At 44.4% G+C, this 16,909-nt stretch overlaps 1 protein-coding gene across 1 annotated transcript; it reads left to right on the forward strand.

Annotated features, from left to right (window-relative positions):
* The first annotated feature begins 7,858 nt into the window (after window positions 1-7,858).
* On the forward strand, window positions 7,859-9,416 carry LOC120655230 (hydroquinone glucosyltransferase-like). The gene has a single exon (XM_039932976.1). It carries the CDS (start codon window positions 7,866-7,868, stop codon window positions 9,309-9,311), a length of 1,446 nt encoding a protein of 481 aa, XP_039788910.1. The 5' UTR covers window positions 7,859-7,865; the 3' UTR covers window positions 9,312-9,416.
* The last annotated feature ends 7,493 nt before the right edge of the window (window positions 9,417-16,909 follow it).

Genomic DNA, 16,909 nt, shown 5'->3' on the forward strand with positions numbered 1-16,909 from the left:
AGCTCCTACTTCTGTTTTGGAAATTCGGAGTTTTCTTAGGCTAGCAGGATATTACCGGCAGTTTGTTCCGGATTTTTCAAAAATTGCTAAGCCCATGACTGAGTTGCTCAAGAAAGGGGTGAAATTTAATTGGGATGATAAATGTGAGCAGGCTTTTTTGACCTTGAGGAAACTTTTGACATCTGCCCCTATCTTAGCCCAACCTGATATTACTCGACCCTTTGAGGTATATTGTGATGCATCAGGTACGAGTATAGGTTGTGTCCTCATGCAAGACTGTCAAGTAATTGCTTATGCTTCCAGAGCACTCCGGCGACATGAGGAAAATTATGCCACTCATGATTTAGAACTAGCAGCAGTGGTTCATGCTTTGAAGATCTGGCGTCATTATCTTCTGGGCAATCCTGTTCACATATATACGGACCATAAAAGTCTCAAGTACATTTTCACCCAGAATGAACTAAATCTACACTAAAGGCGATGGTTGGAATTGATTAAGGATTATTATTTGGAGATTCATTATCACCCGGGTAAGGCCAATGTTGTTGCAGATGCTTTAAGCCGCAAGGCTCAGTGCAACTGCCTGTCTATTGTGCCTTCCAATAAAACCCTTTGTTTTGAACTGGAAAAATTAAATTTGGGGATCATCACGCACGGCAGTCTTAATAATTTGGTCCTTTCACCTACTCTTAGAGATCGGATTAGTGCTGCTCAAAAACATAATGTCGGGATGGAGAAGATTCGCCAAAGACTTGCTGAAAATGACCCGGGGGTGAAGTGTTTTCATTTAGATGAGACTGGAATTCTATGGTTTAAGAATCGTTTGGTGGTACCTAAAGATTTAGAGCTCAGAAAACAAATCCTTGATGAGGCTCATCTCTCTAGGTATTCTATCCACCCGGGCAGCAATAAAATATATCAAGATTTGAAGCAGCGATTTTGGTGGACAAGAATGAAGCAGGAAATCGCCAAATATGTGTCTGAGTGTGACATTTGTAAAAGAGTTAAAGCGAGCCACTTGAGATCAGCTGGTCTTCTTCAACCGCTGACTATTCCATCAGGAAAATGGGAAGATATTAGTATGGATTTCGTTGTTGGACTTCCCAAGACTTCTAAAGGATATGATTCTATTTGGGTTATTGTGGACCGTCTCACGAAGTCAGCTCATTTCCTTCCCATAAAAATTATCTATAGGGCACAACATTATGCTGAGCTGTATATCAGTCGTATCCTGAGTTTGCATGGAGTACCCAGGACTATCATTTCTGACCGAGGTACTCAATTCGTTGCACGTTTTTGGGAGCACTTCCATGCAGCCCTTGGTACTCAACTCATTCGCAGTTCAGCTTATCATCCTTAGACCGATGGTCAGACGGAGAGAATAAATCAGATTCTTGAAGATATGCTTAGAGCATGTGCACTCACCTATAGTCATAAATGGGATGAGTGTCTACCTTTAGCTGAATTCTCCTATAATAACATCTATCAGGAAAGCATCAAAATGACTCCTTTTGAGGCATTATATGGGCGAAGGTGTAGAACTCCATTGAATTGGTCAGAAGCCGGAGAAAGAAATGTATTCGGTCCTGATATGGTCAGTGAGGCGGAAGAACAAGTCCGGCTTATACAGGAGAATTTGAAAATTGCCCAATCCCGACAGAAAAGCTATGCGGACAAGAAACGTCAATCAATCTCGTTCCAAGTGGGAGATCATGTCTATTTACGGGTATCTCCAATGAAAGGAGTCCAACAGTTCGGTGTGAAGGGAAAGCTCGCCCTCGCTATGTTGGGCCTTTTCGTATCATTGAACAATGTGGGCTAGTAGCATATCGCCTGGAACTTCCTGCCCAATTATCCGCGGTTCATAATATATTTCATGTCTCCCAGCTCAGGAAATGCCTCCGTGTTCCAAGCAAAATAATTGACATAGAGAAGTTACAAGTGGAGCCCGATCTTGTCTATCCAGAGCATCCAGTGAAAATTGTTGATCACAAGACTCGGGTCACTCGAAATCAAACCAGCAATTTCTATAAGGTACAATGGAGTAATCACTCAGAGCGAGAAGCTACCTGGAAACGGAGGAATTTGTTCAGTCCAAATGTCCTGAGTTGCTCCAACTATACCAAGGTATATGATTTTCTGACTTCCTTTCAATTCGGCACTTTTCTCCTAAATCTCGGGACGAGATTTCTTTTAGGGGGAAGGATTGTAACAATCCGGTTCTTGGAATTCAAATGAAAATAAAAAATTTTATTCAAAAATTGGAGCTTACACGTGGCCCCCACCTGTCAATCTCTCACCCTCTCTTCTCCCTGTGCCGCATAGTGCACAGTATGGCGGGAGGAGTTATCCCGAAGCCGTGCGTGGCCGTCGAGGAGCGTTGCCGCGTTGCTCGGCCGTCGAAGGTCATCAAGTCGTTCACGCCCTTCTTCCCGAGCTCGCCACCTGCCTCACTTTCTTCCGCGCCCTCGGTTCTTTCCCTTTCTTCTTCCTTGGTCGCCATGGACAGAGCGTGAGCAAGCTCGCTGTCTCCAGTTGAATCCGTGAGTTCCGCTCCACGGATTTCAAATCCACCACAACCATGGGTTAATCACCTAGCTAGCTACCCCTACAACTCCTCCAATCCCAGCCTCGACACCCACTTCGCCGGGAATCAGAGCTTTTCCGGCCGCCGGTCTTTCGTGTGCCCGAGATCCACCTCACCGTCGAACTCTCACCTCTGGCCATCGTTTCTGCTGCCCAACAACTCAAATCGACGGTACGTGAGCTCGTGATGCTTGTGCTTTCCTTGTTCTTCCGCATTCGCATTATTTCCGCGCTCGTTCCATGCCATGCCGCCGCCGGCCGAGGTGCTTGCCGCCGCCGTACGCCGCGGGAAGCGCTCGCGTCACCCCGCGCCACGCTAGCGTGCGCACCGAGGCCGCCTGGCCGCGCTGATGCTCGAGCCGCCTCGCGCCGCAGCCGCCTGGCCCACCGCCGCCTGGAATGGCGAGCCGTGCCGCCGCCGCGTCACCCCTGCGCCGCCGCCGCCGCGGGCTATTCCGCTGCCTGGAGCCGCGCGCGCGCGGGCCCTGCCTGGGCCCCCCTGCGCCGCGAGCCGCGCGGGCCGCCGTCGGCCGCCATCACCGCGGGCCCTTGCCCTCCCCTGTGTCGCAAGCCGCGCACCATGGCGTGCGCGCCTGGCCGGGCCGCCCTTCCCTGCTTTTGTTTCACTAGCCGATGGGGCCCACGGGTCAGGGGTTAGGTTTGATTATTTTCTTTAGTTTGTGCTGAAACTTCAAAAATGTGTTATAAATCAAAGAAAAATGTGAAAAATATGAAATAAATTTTGTTAGATTTGTTAGAGTAAGATCTATGGGGGAAAAATATCCATGTTGGTAAAATAACCTTTTTACCCCTGCAAAAATTTAAATTGTGTTTAGTCTTGCTTAGTTAATTTCTATAAATCTATTCATCCAGAAATTATGAAAATTTTACGGTAGTTTACTTTAGACATGAGTGTTTCCCCGGAAAATTTTCATGTTCATAATACATAGCTTAGTAAATGATTATAAAGTGTACCTAACTAATATATTTGCATAGGGATATATGATATCTTTATATATAAGATTCTATAAAAATCATGAGAAGTAATTTAATAAATGTCTTTGCAAGTCCTGTTCTGTTGATATTAAATGGTGCTCTAGTTTGATACTTAGGTAGATTAGTTGTTCTTAGCACTTAGGGTTTAAGTTAATTATCACCATACCTACGTCATTTTATGTAAATTGTTAATTTGTTTAATGTTTATCTTTTAATTACAAAGTCAAGTTGGCATTTACTCATTGTCTCATATGCATACATATAGAATCCGCGACCGAGGAAGTCGTGTACGAGGTGATCGCGGAGCCGTAGGAGCAGACGAAGCAAGCCCCGTTGGAGTTTCGTGACGACCCGGCCCAAGGCCCAGAGGACACTAGCACTGAGCAGCAGCCCGAAGGCAAGCTGTAAACATCTAGGCCCTCTAGATATGTTTCGGTGATTAATAACAACCATTATTGTGACTAATGAGTTTGTGCAGCTTAATGAATCATTATCGCTCATTTGGTCTTTTGTTAAAGAGGCCCCTCAATTTCGTTATTCAAAAAGGCGATCTCAGTATTCAACTCAAATATATATCAAGACTAAGGATCTTTCTAGTCCTAAGTGTCGTAAGGTTGAGAAGGACACTTAGGTTAGTATAGGTTTTATAGTTTTGTAGTGATCGCACTACTAAGAGGGGTTAAGGTCAAGTAACTTGAGCATGGACATGGTCATTTAAAAATGGATGCACACTATGGTCACTCAGGTTCCTAGAAGTTCAAATAAGTGGTTTTCAACTTATATCTCAAGAATATTTGGATTTCATTCAAGACTCAAATCAGAAAAGACAAAATCAGAAAAAGTCTATACACCGATTTAACCGACGACTCAACTTTTCTATACGTCGGTTAAATGCAGTTATCAGAGTCTGGACAGGTTCTATACACCGGTTAAACCGACGATGTTTGAAATGAACGTCGGTGCATTAGTTCAGAGTTGGTTTTTCTAGGGTGTTTCAAGTTCAATACACCGGTTAAACCGACGATGTTTGAAATTAGCGTCGGTGCAATTGTCCAGTGAGTTGGTTTTCTCAGGGATTTCAGAAGTTATACTCACCGGTTAAATCGATGATGGATTTGAGTTAACGTCGGTGCAGTTGTCCAGAGACTTGGTTTTTCAGTTGATCAGTGGACGACTACACTCACCGGTTAAACCGATGATACGTCGGTTAATCTGCCCAAGTTGTAACGGCTAGTTTTCCAAATGGGCAGTTTACATTCATCGGTTAAACCGACGCTGGCTATTGGAGGTTCGTCGGATTAACCGGCGCTAAGCAGTTTTCTGGCAGTTTTTCTCTAACGGCTCTATTCGTGTGAGCTGCCTATATATACCCCTCCAATGGGTCATTTTGCACTCTCTTGACACCAGGCAACATGCATACACTATACTATTGTTGAGAGCCAGCTTGAGCTTCATCTTCCACACATTTGTTCATTCAATCATTCAAGAAGCAAGACTAAGGATTTGAGAAGAGAGACGCTTGTGTGCATCCGTTCTTGGTGATCGGTTCTTGCTCAAGTGAAGACCCTAGCTTGTTACTCTTGGTGATTGGCAGCACCTAGGCGATCTTGGTGATTGAAGGTGTTTCTTTCGGAGCTTGCCAAGGATTGTGGGAGCCCGAAGAAGTTTGTACATGGCTTGAGCTCCACTACGCCGGGATGGTGAACGGAGACTCTTAGTGAGCGCCCAAGTCTCGGTGACATGGGAGGTGACAAGACTCTTAGTGAGTGTCACAACGTGGATTAGGGGTCTTGTCCACTCTGGTTATCTCTTGTCCACTCTTTCATTTCAAGCACTTACTTTCTTGCAATTATTCTTGTGCTTGACCTTAGAGATCATAACTTAGCTCTACCTTGCGTAGTTTCATATCTTTGTTAGCTTGTGTAGTTTGCTTAGTTAGCCGGTTGGTGAATTGAGCCTTACTAGCATTGCATAGATTAAGGTTACTTTAATTGTTTTAGAAATTTGAAAAAGGCCCAATTCACCCACCCCCTCTTGGTCCATCGATCCTTACACAAGCCCCGGAGCATAACCTATTATTTTAACTTATGAAATGTTATATATATTTACTTGATTATGCATTAAGTTTCTAGGCGTTGAATGAAACCCTAGTTGCATGATTCCTAGGTTCCATTGGTTGAAATATTAGTATGTGTAGCTCGGTAGCCTTGCCATGCTGAAAATAGGATTCGGTAGAAGTCGAGTAATTTCCTGTTACTCGCGAGATATAGGATGTCTTTATGATTTGATTATGGAATATTGGAATATGGAGGAAAGGAAATGAAATGGAGACCGGGCGGGGAAAGGCTAGCCCCGTCTGTGTCGGTTAAGTACCGTTCGTTGTCTGGCCCTGTGATCGAGTTTGAATTGTACTAGCCGCATGCCGGGAGTAGGAGGTAGTCGAAACCGGTAAGCCGAGTACTGTATTGTTTCGAAAATACAGAACTTCATCACCACCCCTTAGGGCGAGTCGGGTAGTCGCGGAGAATTGGGATGCATATGTTTACTTTTGGTGGTCTCACGTTGATCCCAACTGACTATATGTAGGTGGGGCGGTTTTGTAGTTCGAGACGGGGAGGGGAAGGGTTGGTCCGTATGGTCCGACGGGGCTAATACGTGCCGTGTTGGTTAGGTCCACCTTGCAAGGTTAAATCGGATCGATTCGCCGTCAGTCGCTCTCGGATATGAGCACCTTGATCGCAGCACCGCATCGTAGTAATGAGATGGAATATTAATGTATATGTTGAAGGAAATGTTGAGATTACTAATTGATCTTCTATTATGTTTGTTTTAGAAAGGGTTCTGCAAATGCCTAGAGGATATTAATTTATATAGAATGTGAGCTAAAATATTAAAAGTAAGGATCCACCCTTATACGCTTTTCTGCAAATAACCCACAGCCAGAAAGCCTTGCATGTCTAGATAATGGGCTATGTATACCCATAGTCGAGTAAGTCTTGCGGAGTATTAGTATACTCAGGGTTGTGGCTCGAACTATTTCACGTCAGAATGAGGTAGACTTCTGCCCTTGTTGTGCAAAATTCATCCGGCTTGACACGGATGGATGGGAGGTGGCCGGACCAGATGTTTAGTTCCTGTTAGTTACCGAATTACACACCCGTGGGCTGAGTCTGTGATTCGACTCTGCGCTTCATGTATCATAGACGTCAGGTTTCCTGTATCGAGCTTTGTTTTAAACTGTACTGCACTTGTATATTATTTATGTAATTAAACCAGGTTTGTAAAACTTAATGCACTCTACTCTGTATTGTAGTTGTATTTGCATGTACTCGATATGTTTGTACTGCCTGCGCTCACCTTCGTGTGAGACTACTGGTGTTTGTTTCGATCGGAAGGTCAGTGCCGAAAGGGCTGTCAAATTAAACCGTTAAGCCAAATGTGCCTGATGTGTTCAAATGATGGTCATTTTGCTTAATTTTGAGTTTTAATTTGACGGTTCTGTCACAAAAGGTCCCCCATCCGGCGCGGCATGACGCGGCCCTTCTCCCCCTCCATCAGCTCCCGCACTGCCGCCGCGACCTCCTCGCGCCCGATCAGCCCGTCCGCGCAGGAGGCGCGCGGGCGCAGCGCCATGCCGGCCTTCTCCAACAGGAACACGGCGTTCAGCCGCTGCTCCGCGTGCAGCGGCCACGCGACCATCGGCACGCCGCACGCCACGCTCTCCAGAGCCGAGTTCCAGCCGCAGTGGGACACGAAGACAGCCGTCGCCGGGTGGGAGAGCACGTGCACCTGCGGAGTGGGACACCAAGATGGAAAGAGTTTCATCTAGATAAAACCCCACATACACTATTTCTAAATCATTATGTGTCTTACAATTGAATACAATAAGCATATAGGAAACACCAAAATTAAAATTTTGCATTGTAGGGGTTGTTTCATCCATGGTTTCATGGTATTTTAGATGATATGGTAGTATTGGAAACATTGAGATGAAACCACCTACTAAGGAATGGCCTTATTTGCGTCCTCGCCTCCTAAACGACAGGCGCTTGTGAATAATTCAATCGACGGCGAGCTCATGTAAGAATTATCAGCGCGAGCAATACGATTCGATCCTCTGTTCTCTCCTCGCAAAGGAGGACATGCATAGGTATTGATTCGAAATGATTAATTTTTCAGGGTGGACATAGGTATTGATTCGATCGAGTGGCCAGCTGTTTGTACAAATGCGGGATCGGAGGTTAGTAATGCTAGGCATCACCCACCCACGCACAGGTTCCCCAATGGAGTCGTCGGCTAGCACGGTCGCTGCCTCGCCGCGGCCGCACGTCGTGCTGGTCGCCAGCCCCGGCGCCGGTCACCTCATCCCGATGGCCGAGCTCGCTCGGCGCTTCGTCGCGCACCACGGCCTCGCGGCCACGCTCGTCACCTTCACCGACCTGTCGGCGCCCAACGCCCACTCCGCCGTCCTCTCGTCCCTCAGCGCCTCCCAAGTCTCCACCGTCGCTCTCCCAGCCGTCTCGCTCGACGACCTCCCCGCCGACGCCCACATCAGCACCGTGCTGTTGGAGTTGATCGGCCGCTCCATCCCGCACCTACGGGCCCTGCTCCACGACATCAGCTCCGCCGCCTCGCTCGCTGCGCTAGTGCCGGACTTCTTCGGCTCCACGGTGCTGCCCCTCGCCGCCGAGCTCAGCGTCCCGGGCTACATCTTCTCCCCCAGCAACCTCACCGTGCACTCCCTCATGCGCAACGCCGTGGAGCTCAACGATGGGGCTACTTCCGGCGAGTACTGTGACCTACCGGACGTTCTCCGGCTTCCCGGGGGCATGTTGCTGCGCCGCGAGGACTACGGGGACGGGTTCCGGAGCAGCAAAGAGCCTCTCTACGGGCAGCTCATCGTGGAGGGCCGCCGGTACCGCGCCGCCGACGGCTTCTTGGTGAACACCTTCCACGAGATGGAGCCCGGCAACGCGGAGGAGCTCAAACAGGCGGTGGAGCAAGGTACGTTCCCGCCTGTTTACCCTGTGGGGCCGCTCATCCGACCATGCTCCGACAAAGATGACGCATCGGCGTGCTTGGACTGGCTGGATCGCCAGCTGACGGGATGTGTGGTGTACGTCTCCTTTGGGAGCGCCGGCGCGCTGTCCGTGGAGCAGACGGCTGAGCTCACCGCCGGGCTGGAGGACAGCGGCCACAGGTTCCTCTGGGTCGTGCGCATGCCAAGCCTGGACGGAGAAAATTCCGACAAGGATGACCCACTGGCATGGCTTCCCGAGGGGTTCTTGGAGCGGACGAGCGGCCGTGGCCTCGCCGTGGCGGCATGGGCGCCGCAGGTGCGCGTGCTTTCCCACCCGGCGACGGCGGCGTTCGTGTCCCACTGCGGGTGGAACTCGACGCTGGAGAGCGTGGCGACCGGGGTGCCGATGGTCGCGTGGCCGCTGTTCGCGGAGCAGAGCGTGAACGCCGCGCTCCTGTCGGAGAATGTGGGCGTGGCGCTGCGGCCGCGCGCAGCGCGGGCGGAAGGGCTCATCGCGCGGGAGGAGATCGCGGCGGCCGTGCAGGAGGTGATGGGTGGGGAGGAGAAGGGGCGCGCCATGCGCCTCCGGGCCGGGGAGCTGCAGCAGGCGGCGGCGCGGGCGGGCGCGCACGGGGGGTCGTCCTGGCAGATGCTGGAGGAGGTCGCCGGCAAGTGGAAAGCGGCAGCGCTTGGCAGGCAGAAGCAGTAGAAGATGGACTTGCAACAGCAGAGACAGGTGATCGTCGACTCAGCGTACTTTGGTTTGTATGCTACCTGATGATGAAAATAATGAATGTGTGTGTTTTTCCGTCTCTCCAATACCTTGGTTTGATCTCTTAGCCTCTTGGACAAAACAAGATTGATGGGATGAGCAGCTTCCCATGCATGCTCAAACAAGGCACTGTGTGTGTCTATATATATATATATATATATATATATATATATATATATATATATATATATATATATATATATATATATAAACTTACCCTAATGCGGGATGGATGTGATGAAATTGAACAATGCATGATGCAGGGACGAAGCGTTCTAGTACATGATAACCTATATATACCTAAAAAACTATACTAATAATCTTTAGAGATTATTAGCATAGTTTTTTAGTTATGGTCATGGCGCATCACTCACCATTAAGTTATGCTGCAAGTTGGCTCTGTGGGCCGCTGGCTGATACTCTTGGAATTAAACTCCATCCATCCGTTGCTTCGAGTTTAGGGTGGAGATATCTACTCCTTGATGCCTTGTCGATTAATTAGTACTTCGAATAAATATCTTCAAAATATTTCTAGATCATGTTTCTAGAAGATGTGATGAAACTGTACATCCAAATTAACTTCCGATTTTCTTATGAGAATATCTTCAAAATAAGACCATAGTCTTAAGCATGTTTCTAAATAATACATAAAAATATTTTTCTATGAAAATATTTTGACGACTCAGAACAAGTATCTATGCAAAAGGAACAAATAATAAATTTCTACAAATAAAGTAATAAAAATGATGAACAAATAATAATAATACACTACAAACAACAAAAGAAAAGGTAGGTAGCTAGCTAACTTATCAATAGCATTCATTGGTAACATGGATGAGCTGCATCATTTTATTATGACAAGATCTTGAAAATAAAAGCGCACTTGACTATTTTTAGAAGAATCTTTTAATTATATTTTTCAAGTTGAAGATATTCTACGAAATATACACGCTCAGAACATACACATTCATGGAACAAATAAAATAATGTAAACCAAGAACAAATTGTACAAACTCAGGGAATGAAAAATATACACTTAGAAAAAAATTATACAAATTTAGAACAAAATAAATATACACATTGAATCAAATAATAAATACTCAAAGAATAAAGATGATACATCTGGAATAAATTATATATAAACTCTCAAAACATAAAACGTGCACTTTAAACAAATTATATAACCTTAAGAAATAAAAGTATATATACCAAAAACTCAGGAAATAAAGATATGTACACCTGAAACAAATTATATCAACTCATGGAACCAAAATTGTACACCTAAAATAAATAAATCTGATAAGAAATAAATCAACAAAGCGAGAAAAATATTAGATAGGAAAACCAACTTAAATGAGAGACAAAGAAGAAGATAATAGAAAAAAGAGACATCAAATATCAATGTATCTTTATCACTCACTTGCTTAAACCATCAAAAATGAAAATAAAAGATACATGGATATACATGAATTATAAAAGGTCCGTATAAAATATATGAATATTATGTACTTAAAGTAGAAAAAATAGGAAAAGAAAGGATAAGAAACAACATGAAAAAAGGAATACATTTTTCTAGCAGAGGAGAAGTTATCTATAAAATAATTAGAAATAAATTTAAAAAGTAGGAAGGAAAATAAACAAAAGAGAGATGAAACGAAAGGAAGAAAAAGGAAGGAAAAGAGTAGAGTGACTGCAGGTGCCAGCTGCAGTGCTGCAATAAGGACACATACGTGGAAAAAAAAACAAGCTGGAGACATGCTGCATGCTGCATGCATAAAAGAAAAAGAGCATGCTGCAGGTACCTGTGGTCTTAGAGCAACAGCGCATGCATACATGCACGCCTAGCGCGTGAGCTAGCATTTGGCCCCAGAAATATAAGCGGTCCAATTAGAGAAGTTAATTGGGCCAAATAATGTGTAGGCCATTTAGGAGCCTTAAATGTAAGTTACTTCCGAGGGCCGAATAATTGATGCCACCGTTGAAGTACGCCGGTCTCCGCCGCCGGTATGGGCTTGTTTGGATTCAAACGGTTTGTTCGGTTCTAGAGGCTAAATTTTAGATCATATCATATTAAAAATAATTTTATTATTTATAAATATTAAATAAAATCTAATTATAAAACTAACTGTAGAACCCTGGGGCTAAACTGCGAGACGAATCTAACGAGGCATATTAATCCATATTTAGCGGATGGTACTATAGCATCACTATAGCAAATTATGGATTAATTAGACTCATTAGATTCGTCTTTCGAATTAGCACCCAAATGGCAAAAAAATTATAAATAGATTTTACTATAGCATCACTGCAACAAATTATGGATTAATTAGACTCATTATTCGTCTCACGAATTAGCACCCAGTTGGTAAAAAAAATTATAAACAGATTTTATTTGATACTTCTAAATTGTAAGATTTCTTTTGATATGATAGGGACTAAAAAACTGCTGGAAACAAACACGGTCTAGGGCTAAAGTTTAGCCCTGTCACATCGAATATTTTTAGACTATTTGGAAGGATTAAATATAAATGGCTTATAAAACTAAGTCCAGAATCTCCGACTATTTCGCGAAATAAATCTATTAAATCTAATTAATTTATAATTAGTAAATATTTAGTGTAGCATCAGATGAGCTAATTATAGACTAATTAGTCTTATTAGATTCGTCTCGCGAAATAGTCCGGATTATAGAATGAATTTTATCATTAATCTATATTTAATACTCTTAATAAATATTTAAATATTAAATTTAGGCCATGTTTAGTTGGAAAAAATTTTCTATAGTATTTATCACATCGAATCTTCAGACACATGCATGAAGCATTGAATGCAGTTGAAAAAAATAATTAATTACACAATTTAACTAATTAGAACGAGATGAATCTTTTAAATATAATTAGTTCATAATTAAATATTAATTATCAAATAACAATAAAATATGCTATAATATCAAAACTCAAATATTTTTCGTGATCTAAACACAGCCTTAACGGAGCTCACACGAACAGGGACCGAGGCCCCTGCTAGGCTCTAGGGGCACCCACAGTGTGCGCGTTGAGTTCTCAAAAATTTTCTATAGTACCAGTCACATCGAATTTTCAAACACATACGTGGAGTATTAAATGGAGTTGAAAAAATAACTAATTAATCAGTCTAACTGATTAGCACGAGATGAATTTTTTAAACCTAATTAGTTTATGATTGAACATTATTGATCAAATAATAAAAATGTGCTACAGTATCAAAACTCAAAAATTTTCACCAACTAAACAGCGCTACCTATTTTTCTTGAGTGGTGGGCCCATCAACCGATGCTCACGCTGTGGACTGCGAACGCTCGTACAAGTTGCAGATTTTGCATAGCAAAAACGCTGTGACACTGGAGGCGCCCTAACGAGTCTCGATCGTGTTTGGTTGCCCCTAATTTTTTTTCAAAAAAAAAGACGAATATATGCATAGAGTACTAAACGAAGTTTATTTATAAAATATTTTCACAGATAGATGCAATTTTGCGACCTGAATCTAATGAGTCTAATTAATTCATGATTTGCAACAATAATGTTATAGTAATCTTCCTCTAATCATTTTTTAATCGTACGGTCAAAGACTTCATTAGTTACAGCAACTGCTACAGTACCATAGTTGTGAAAATAGTTTTGTAATTAGATTTCATTTAATATCTCTAATTAGTAGTCAAAATGGTGAAAAGTTTTCGCGAAAACATTTTTACTCACAACCAAACACGGCAGCCTCGGGATGCTGCCGTCTTCCCCATCGTCCGTGGTTTTTTCTGCAGACATGATGGGTCGTGCAGATGGCAACGAGAATTCTAGATCTAGAACTCTAATAAGGAATCTTGCTATTTAAAATATTAAATAAAGTTTAATTACAAAATTAATTGTAGAAATCTAAAGCTACTTTGCGAGATGATTCAAAACCTCGGCCATCGGGTTGAGGTGGCCGGCGCCGGGGCTGGCGACCAGCACGACATGCGGCCGCGGCGGCGGCGGCCGCTCGGGACGCGGCGGGGCATCAGCGAAGGTGGCCAACGACTCCATCGATCGTAGAGGTTCCGGCGTGCAGCAGCGGCGGCCGTCGGGCGAGCTGAAGCACGAGGATCCGCGTGGTTGGTGCTTCTAAGTGAGGGGCGGGGGACATTGCGCTGGCCACTGAGTGAAGTAGAATGGCAGGAACCGCAGGATTGGAGGAGGAGGCGGTGGATCGTCGGCAGAGAGTTCAGGGACGGGCCCATCCGGCGGGCTCTGTCTGGGTGAACGTGGAAGCAAGAAGAACTGCCGCGTACAGGCGCAGGAGCGGCGCAGCCACATGCCCACGACAAATGGCCTCTTCGTCGACTGTTGCCGTGTCTTGCCGACCGCAGCCACTGTGTCACGGACAGGGACTCCTCAGGAGTGGCTGCCAGGTGGGCCAGACTATGGGAATGGCTGAAGCTACAAAAGGCAAAGGATTAGGACTCGTAACGGCATTGAATAGAACCAACCGGTCATCTTCTTCCTCTCTCCAAGAACACGCCCCTGTCCTTCTCAAATCTCTGCTATCCCTAGTCTAGATTCCCTATAATCCTTCTCCAATATTGTATCGATATACTTGTATCAGTGATTTGGTAGTAGAGGTCTGTAACAATTGGTAATCAGAGCCTTGTTCCGTCCACCAAAATTTTTCCACCAAATCGAATCGAGCCATGGTGGAGATGGCAGATCTCTCTGCTTCGATGTGGAGGATAGAGGAGAAGTTGCGGCGGATGAACGAGATCTTGGACCACATGAATGGAGTTGCGCCGCCCCCATCCTCCCGCACGGCATCGACGCCCTCCACTCCAACCTCAGCGCAGGTCGCTGCCAGCCCTGCGTCGGCTCCTCCACCTACACCAGCGGGTGCCACAACGGCGAGCGCTCTCGGCACCAACGCGCCCACGCCGACGGCTCCAACGACCTCCCCTACATCCCAGGGAGCGCCCACATCCCCAAGCACGTCATCTTCACCGGTGTCCCCAACCCTACCTACTGCATCGAGCTCTTGCTCGACGGGCGTTGCACGCGCTCAAGGGCCTGGTGCGGCTGTAGGCGTTGATTCGCGGCTAGGCTGTGCGGTGCCAGACGACGGCCACGCTGCGAGGCCTCGAGTTCCTGCAGAAGATCCAGGCCCGACACTGCTCCAGAGCCGGTGGCCCCAACCACCCGGCAACGCCGCTGCCCATGGAGGAGGAGGCAGACACACTCCTCCAATGTTGGAGTTGGCTCCAGGAGTAGGTCCGCGCGCAGCCCCCCTTCGATAAGGACGTCCCCATGGCGCATCAGTCACCCTACAGCAGGGACGCCGCCGTCGCCGCCAGGCCGCTTTGCCTTTGCGTCGTCCTCTTTGCACCCGTGCTTGCTGCCGCCTTCAGCTCCATCGCTACAAGAAATGTGGTGATCAATGACGAATTTTTCATGACATTTTAATAAAATGTCACAATCGTAGACAATCCATGATGATTTTCCAATTTTTGTCATGGATTTGAAGGAATTGATCCTAGTCCCAAAACTTAGTGACGTTTTATTGTTTTCGTCACAATCCAGCCCACACAACAATGAGGTTTCAGCATATGTCACAGAAATCATTATAGTTCCTTTTGTCATATATTTATGAGCTATGGAACAAAATTTTTATATACTAGTAAAATAAAAAAAATAGAAAGATGGCAAGAATCGAACTTGCAACCATCAAGACAAGATGATTGAGCAATTACCATTGAGCTACTTATCATTTTACAAATGTCTAACTCACATACAACGCATTAATAAGAAAAAACAGCAGCTTATTTCTTCAAAAAATAAAAAAAAAACAGCTGCATGAAGGGGATCGAACCCAAGATCTTGCACTAGATAAATTCTTTCACCACCACTACAATACTAACCGATTTGTATATACTCGGCGTTGTTTTTCTTTATACTCTGTATTGCAGAGTTAAAATGGTAAAAAAATTGAAAAAAATGGCGCAGAGAAGGATTCGAACCAGCCACCTTGGGCTCAACAGACACGGCAGCTACCACTGCGCTACCTCCTCTTTTGTGACTTTCTTTTTCTTTACATATATATAATCTTTCAATAAAAAAGGAAGGCAACCTGGGTCCCACTGAGCCATGCGATTGCCCCTTGCTGCCTGATGCTGTGCGGGTGTGGGCTGATTTCGGCCCATGTAATGCATGAAGCAGTTTTGAATATTTTCTTTTATTTACTAAAATACTGAAAATTGTCTATTTGTCTGAATTTTTATGTAACTCAAAAAATAGTGATTACAATTTTATTGCACTCCTAATAATGTTTAGTTTCCATAAATATGCATAAAGTTCAATGTCATGTCAAATTAAATTTTGATTCAATGTTTAAATGCATAAAATTCAAATTCAATTTCCAATTCATTACAAAAACTTTAAAAATAGTTTATGTCATGTTCAATGTGTGATTGTTTATTAGTATTTCAACATATCTAGTTCATCCCTCACCAAATTAGTGTTGCATAGAGTTTGAAATCGTTATGAGGTATTAAAATCCTAAAGTTTGACGTGACTTATATGAAATAAGCTGAAAGATATATTCATTTGTGAACAATGTATAGTGTCACTTTATTGAAATCATATGAAATTTTTATGACAAGATTATTGAAATCATATGAGCTATAATAGAATGGAGACACTTAAATATAATTTTTGGGATTTGTTTAGTTATTATTTGAGATACTTGTAGTTGAAATAGTAATTACTTTCAACAAGCATGTAGAAATTCATTTAAACGATAGAAAATACAAACTCTTTTTGTAAATTCTTGAAACTCCTAAATGACAACTTAGATGTTGTCTGTTACATGCAAAAAAGTGTATTGATTTATATAAAATAATTATTTTTATGTGTTATTTCACAATGGTGCAAGAAAAAGAAAAAGAAAAAAATATTAAACTGGGAAGGAATGAAGTAAGGCCTGCTTCAGCCCAAATAGCCCAACTATTCTGGATCGTCGATTCTGAATCTGATGGCTTTGAACGCTCTCCAATAGTATAAAATCAGGTGAAACCCTAGCTCCTCCTCTCTTCCTCAAGCCGCCGCGAGAGCAGGGAGTCGACTCCGACTCTCCCTCCTCCCCTCCTTGCTTTCCCCTCACGCCGTGTCGCGCCCAGGGTTAACCTTACCGGTGGGAACCGGTCCGGTTTGACCGGTTACCGGTCAAACCGGTCCGGACCGATTCCGGTTTCGGCCGGTACCCAACCGGCCAAAATTCAAAATTTAAATTTAAATTCAAAAAATGAAAAATTCCCAAAAAATTCCTAAAAATACTTCAAGTTGCGATGAATCTAATGGTATCAAATTTTCTCAAAAATTCGTTCATTTAGTATAGTTTGCGGGAATTTAAAGTTAAATCAAAAAAGAAAAAAAAAATGGACCGGCCCATTAAGGCCCATCAGTCAAACCGACCAGTAACCGGTCAAACCGGTCCGGTAAACCGGAACCGGAGCCCGGCGGTTATAAAACCTGGTCGCG

Source organism: Panicum virgatum, chromosome 1N (assembly GCF_016808335.1).
Source record: "Panicum virgatum strain AP13 chromosome 1N, P.virgatum_v5, whole genome shotgun sequence".
NCBI lineage: Eukaryota > Viridiplantae > Streptophyta > Magnoliopsida > Poales > Poaceae > Panicum > Panicum virgatum.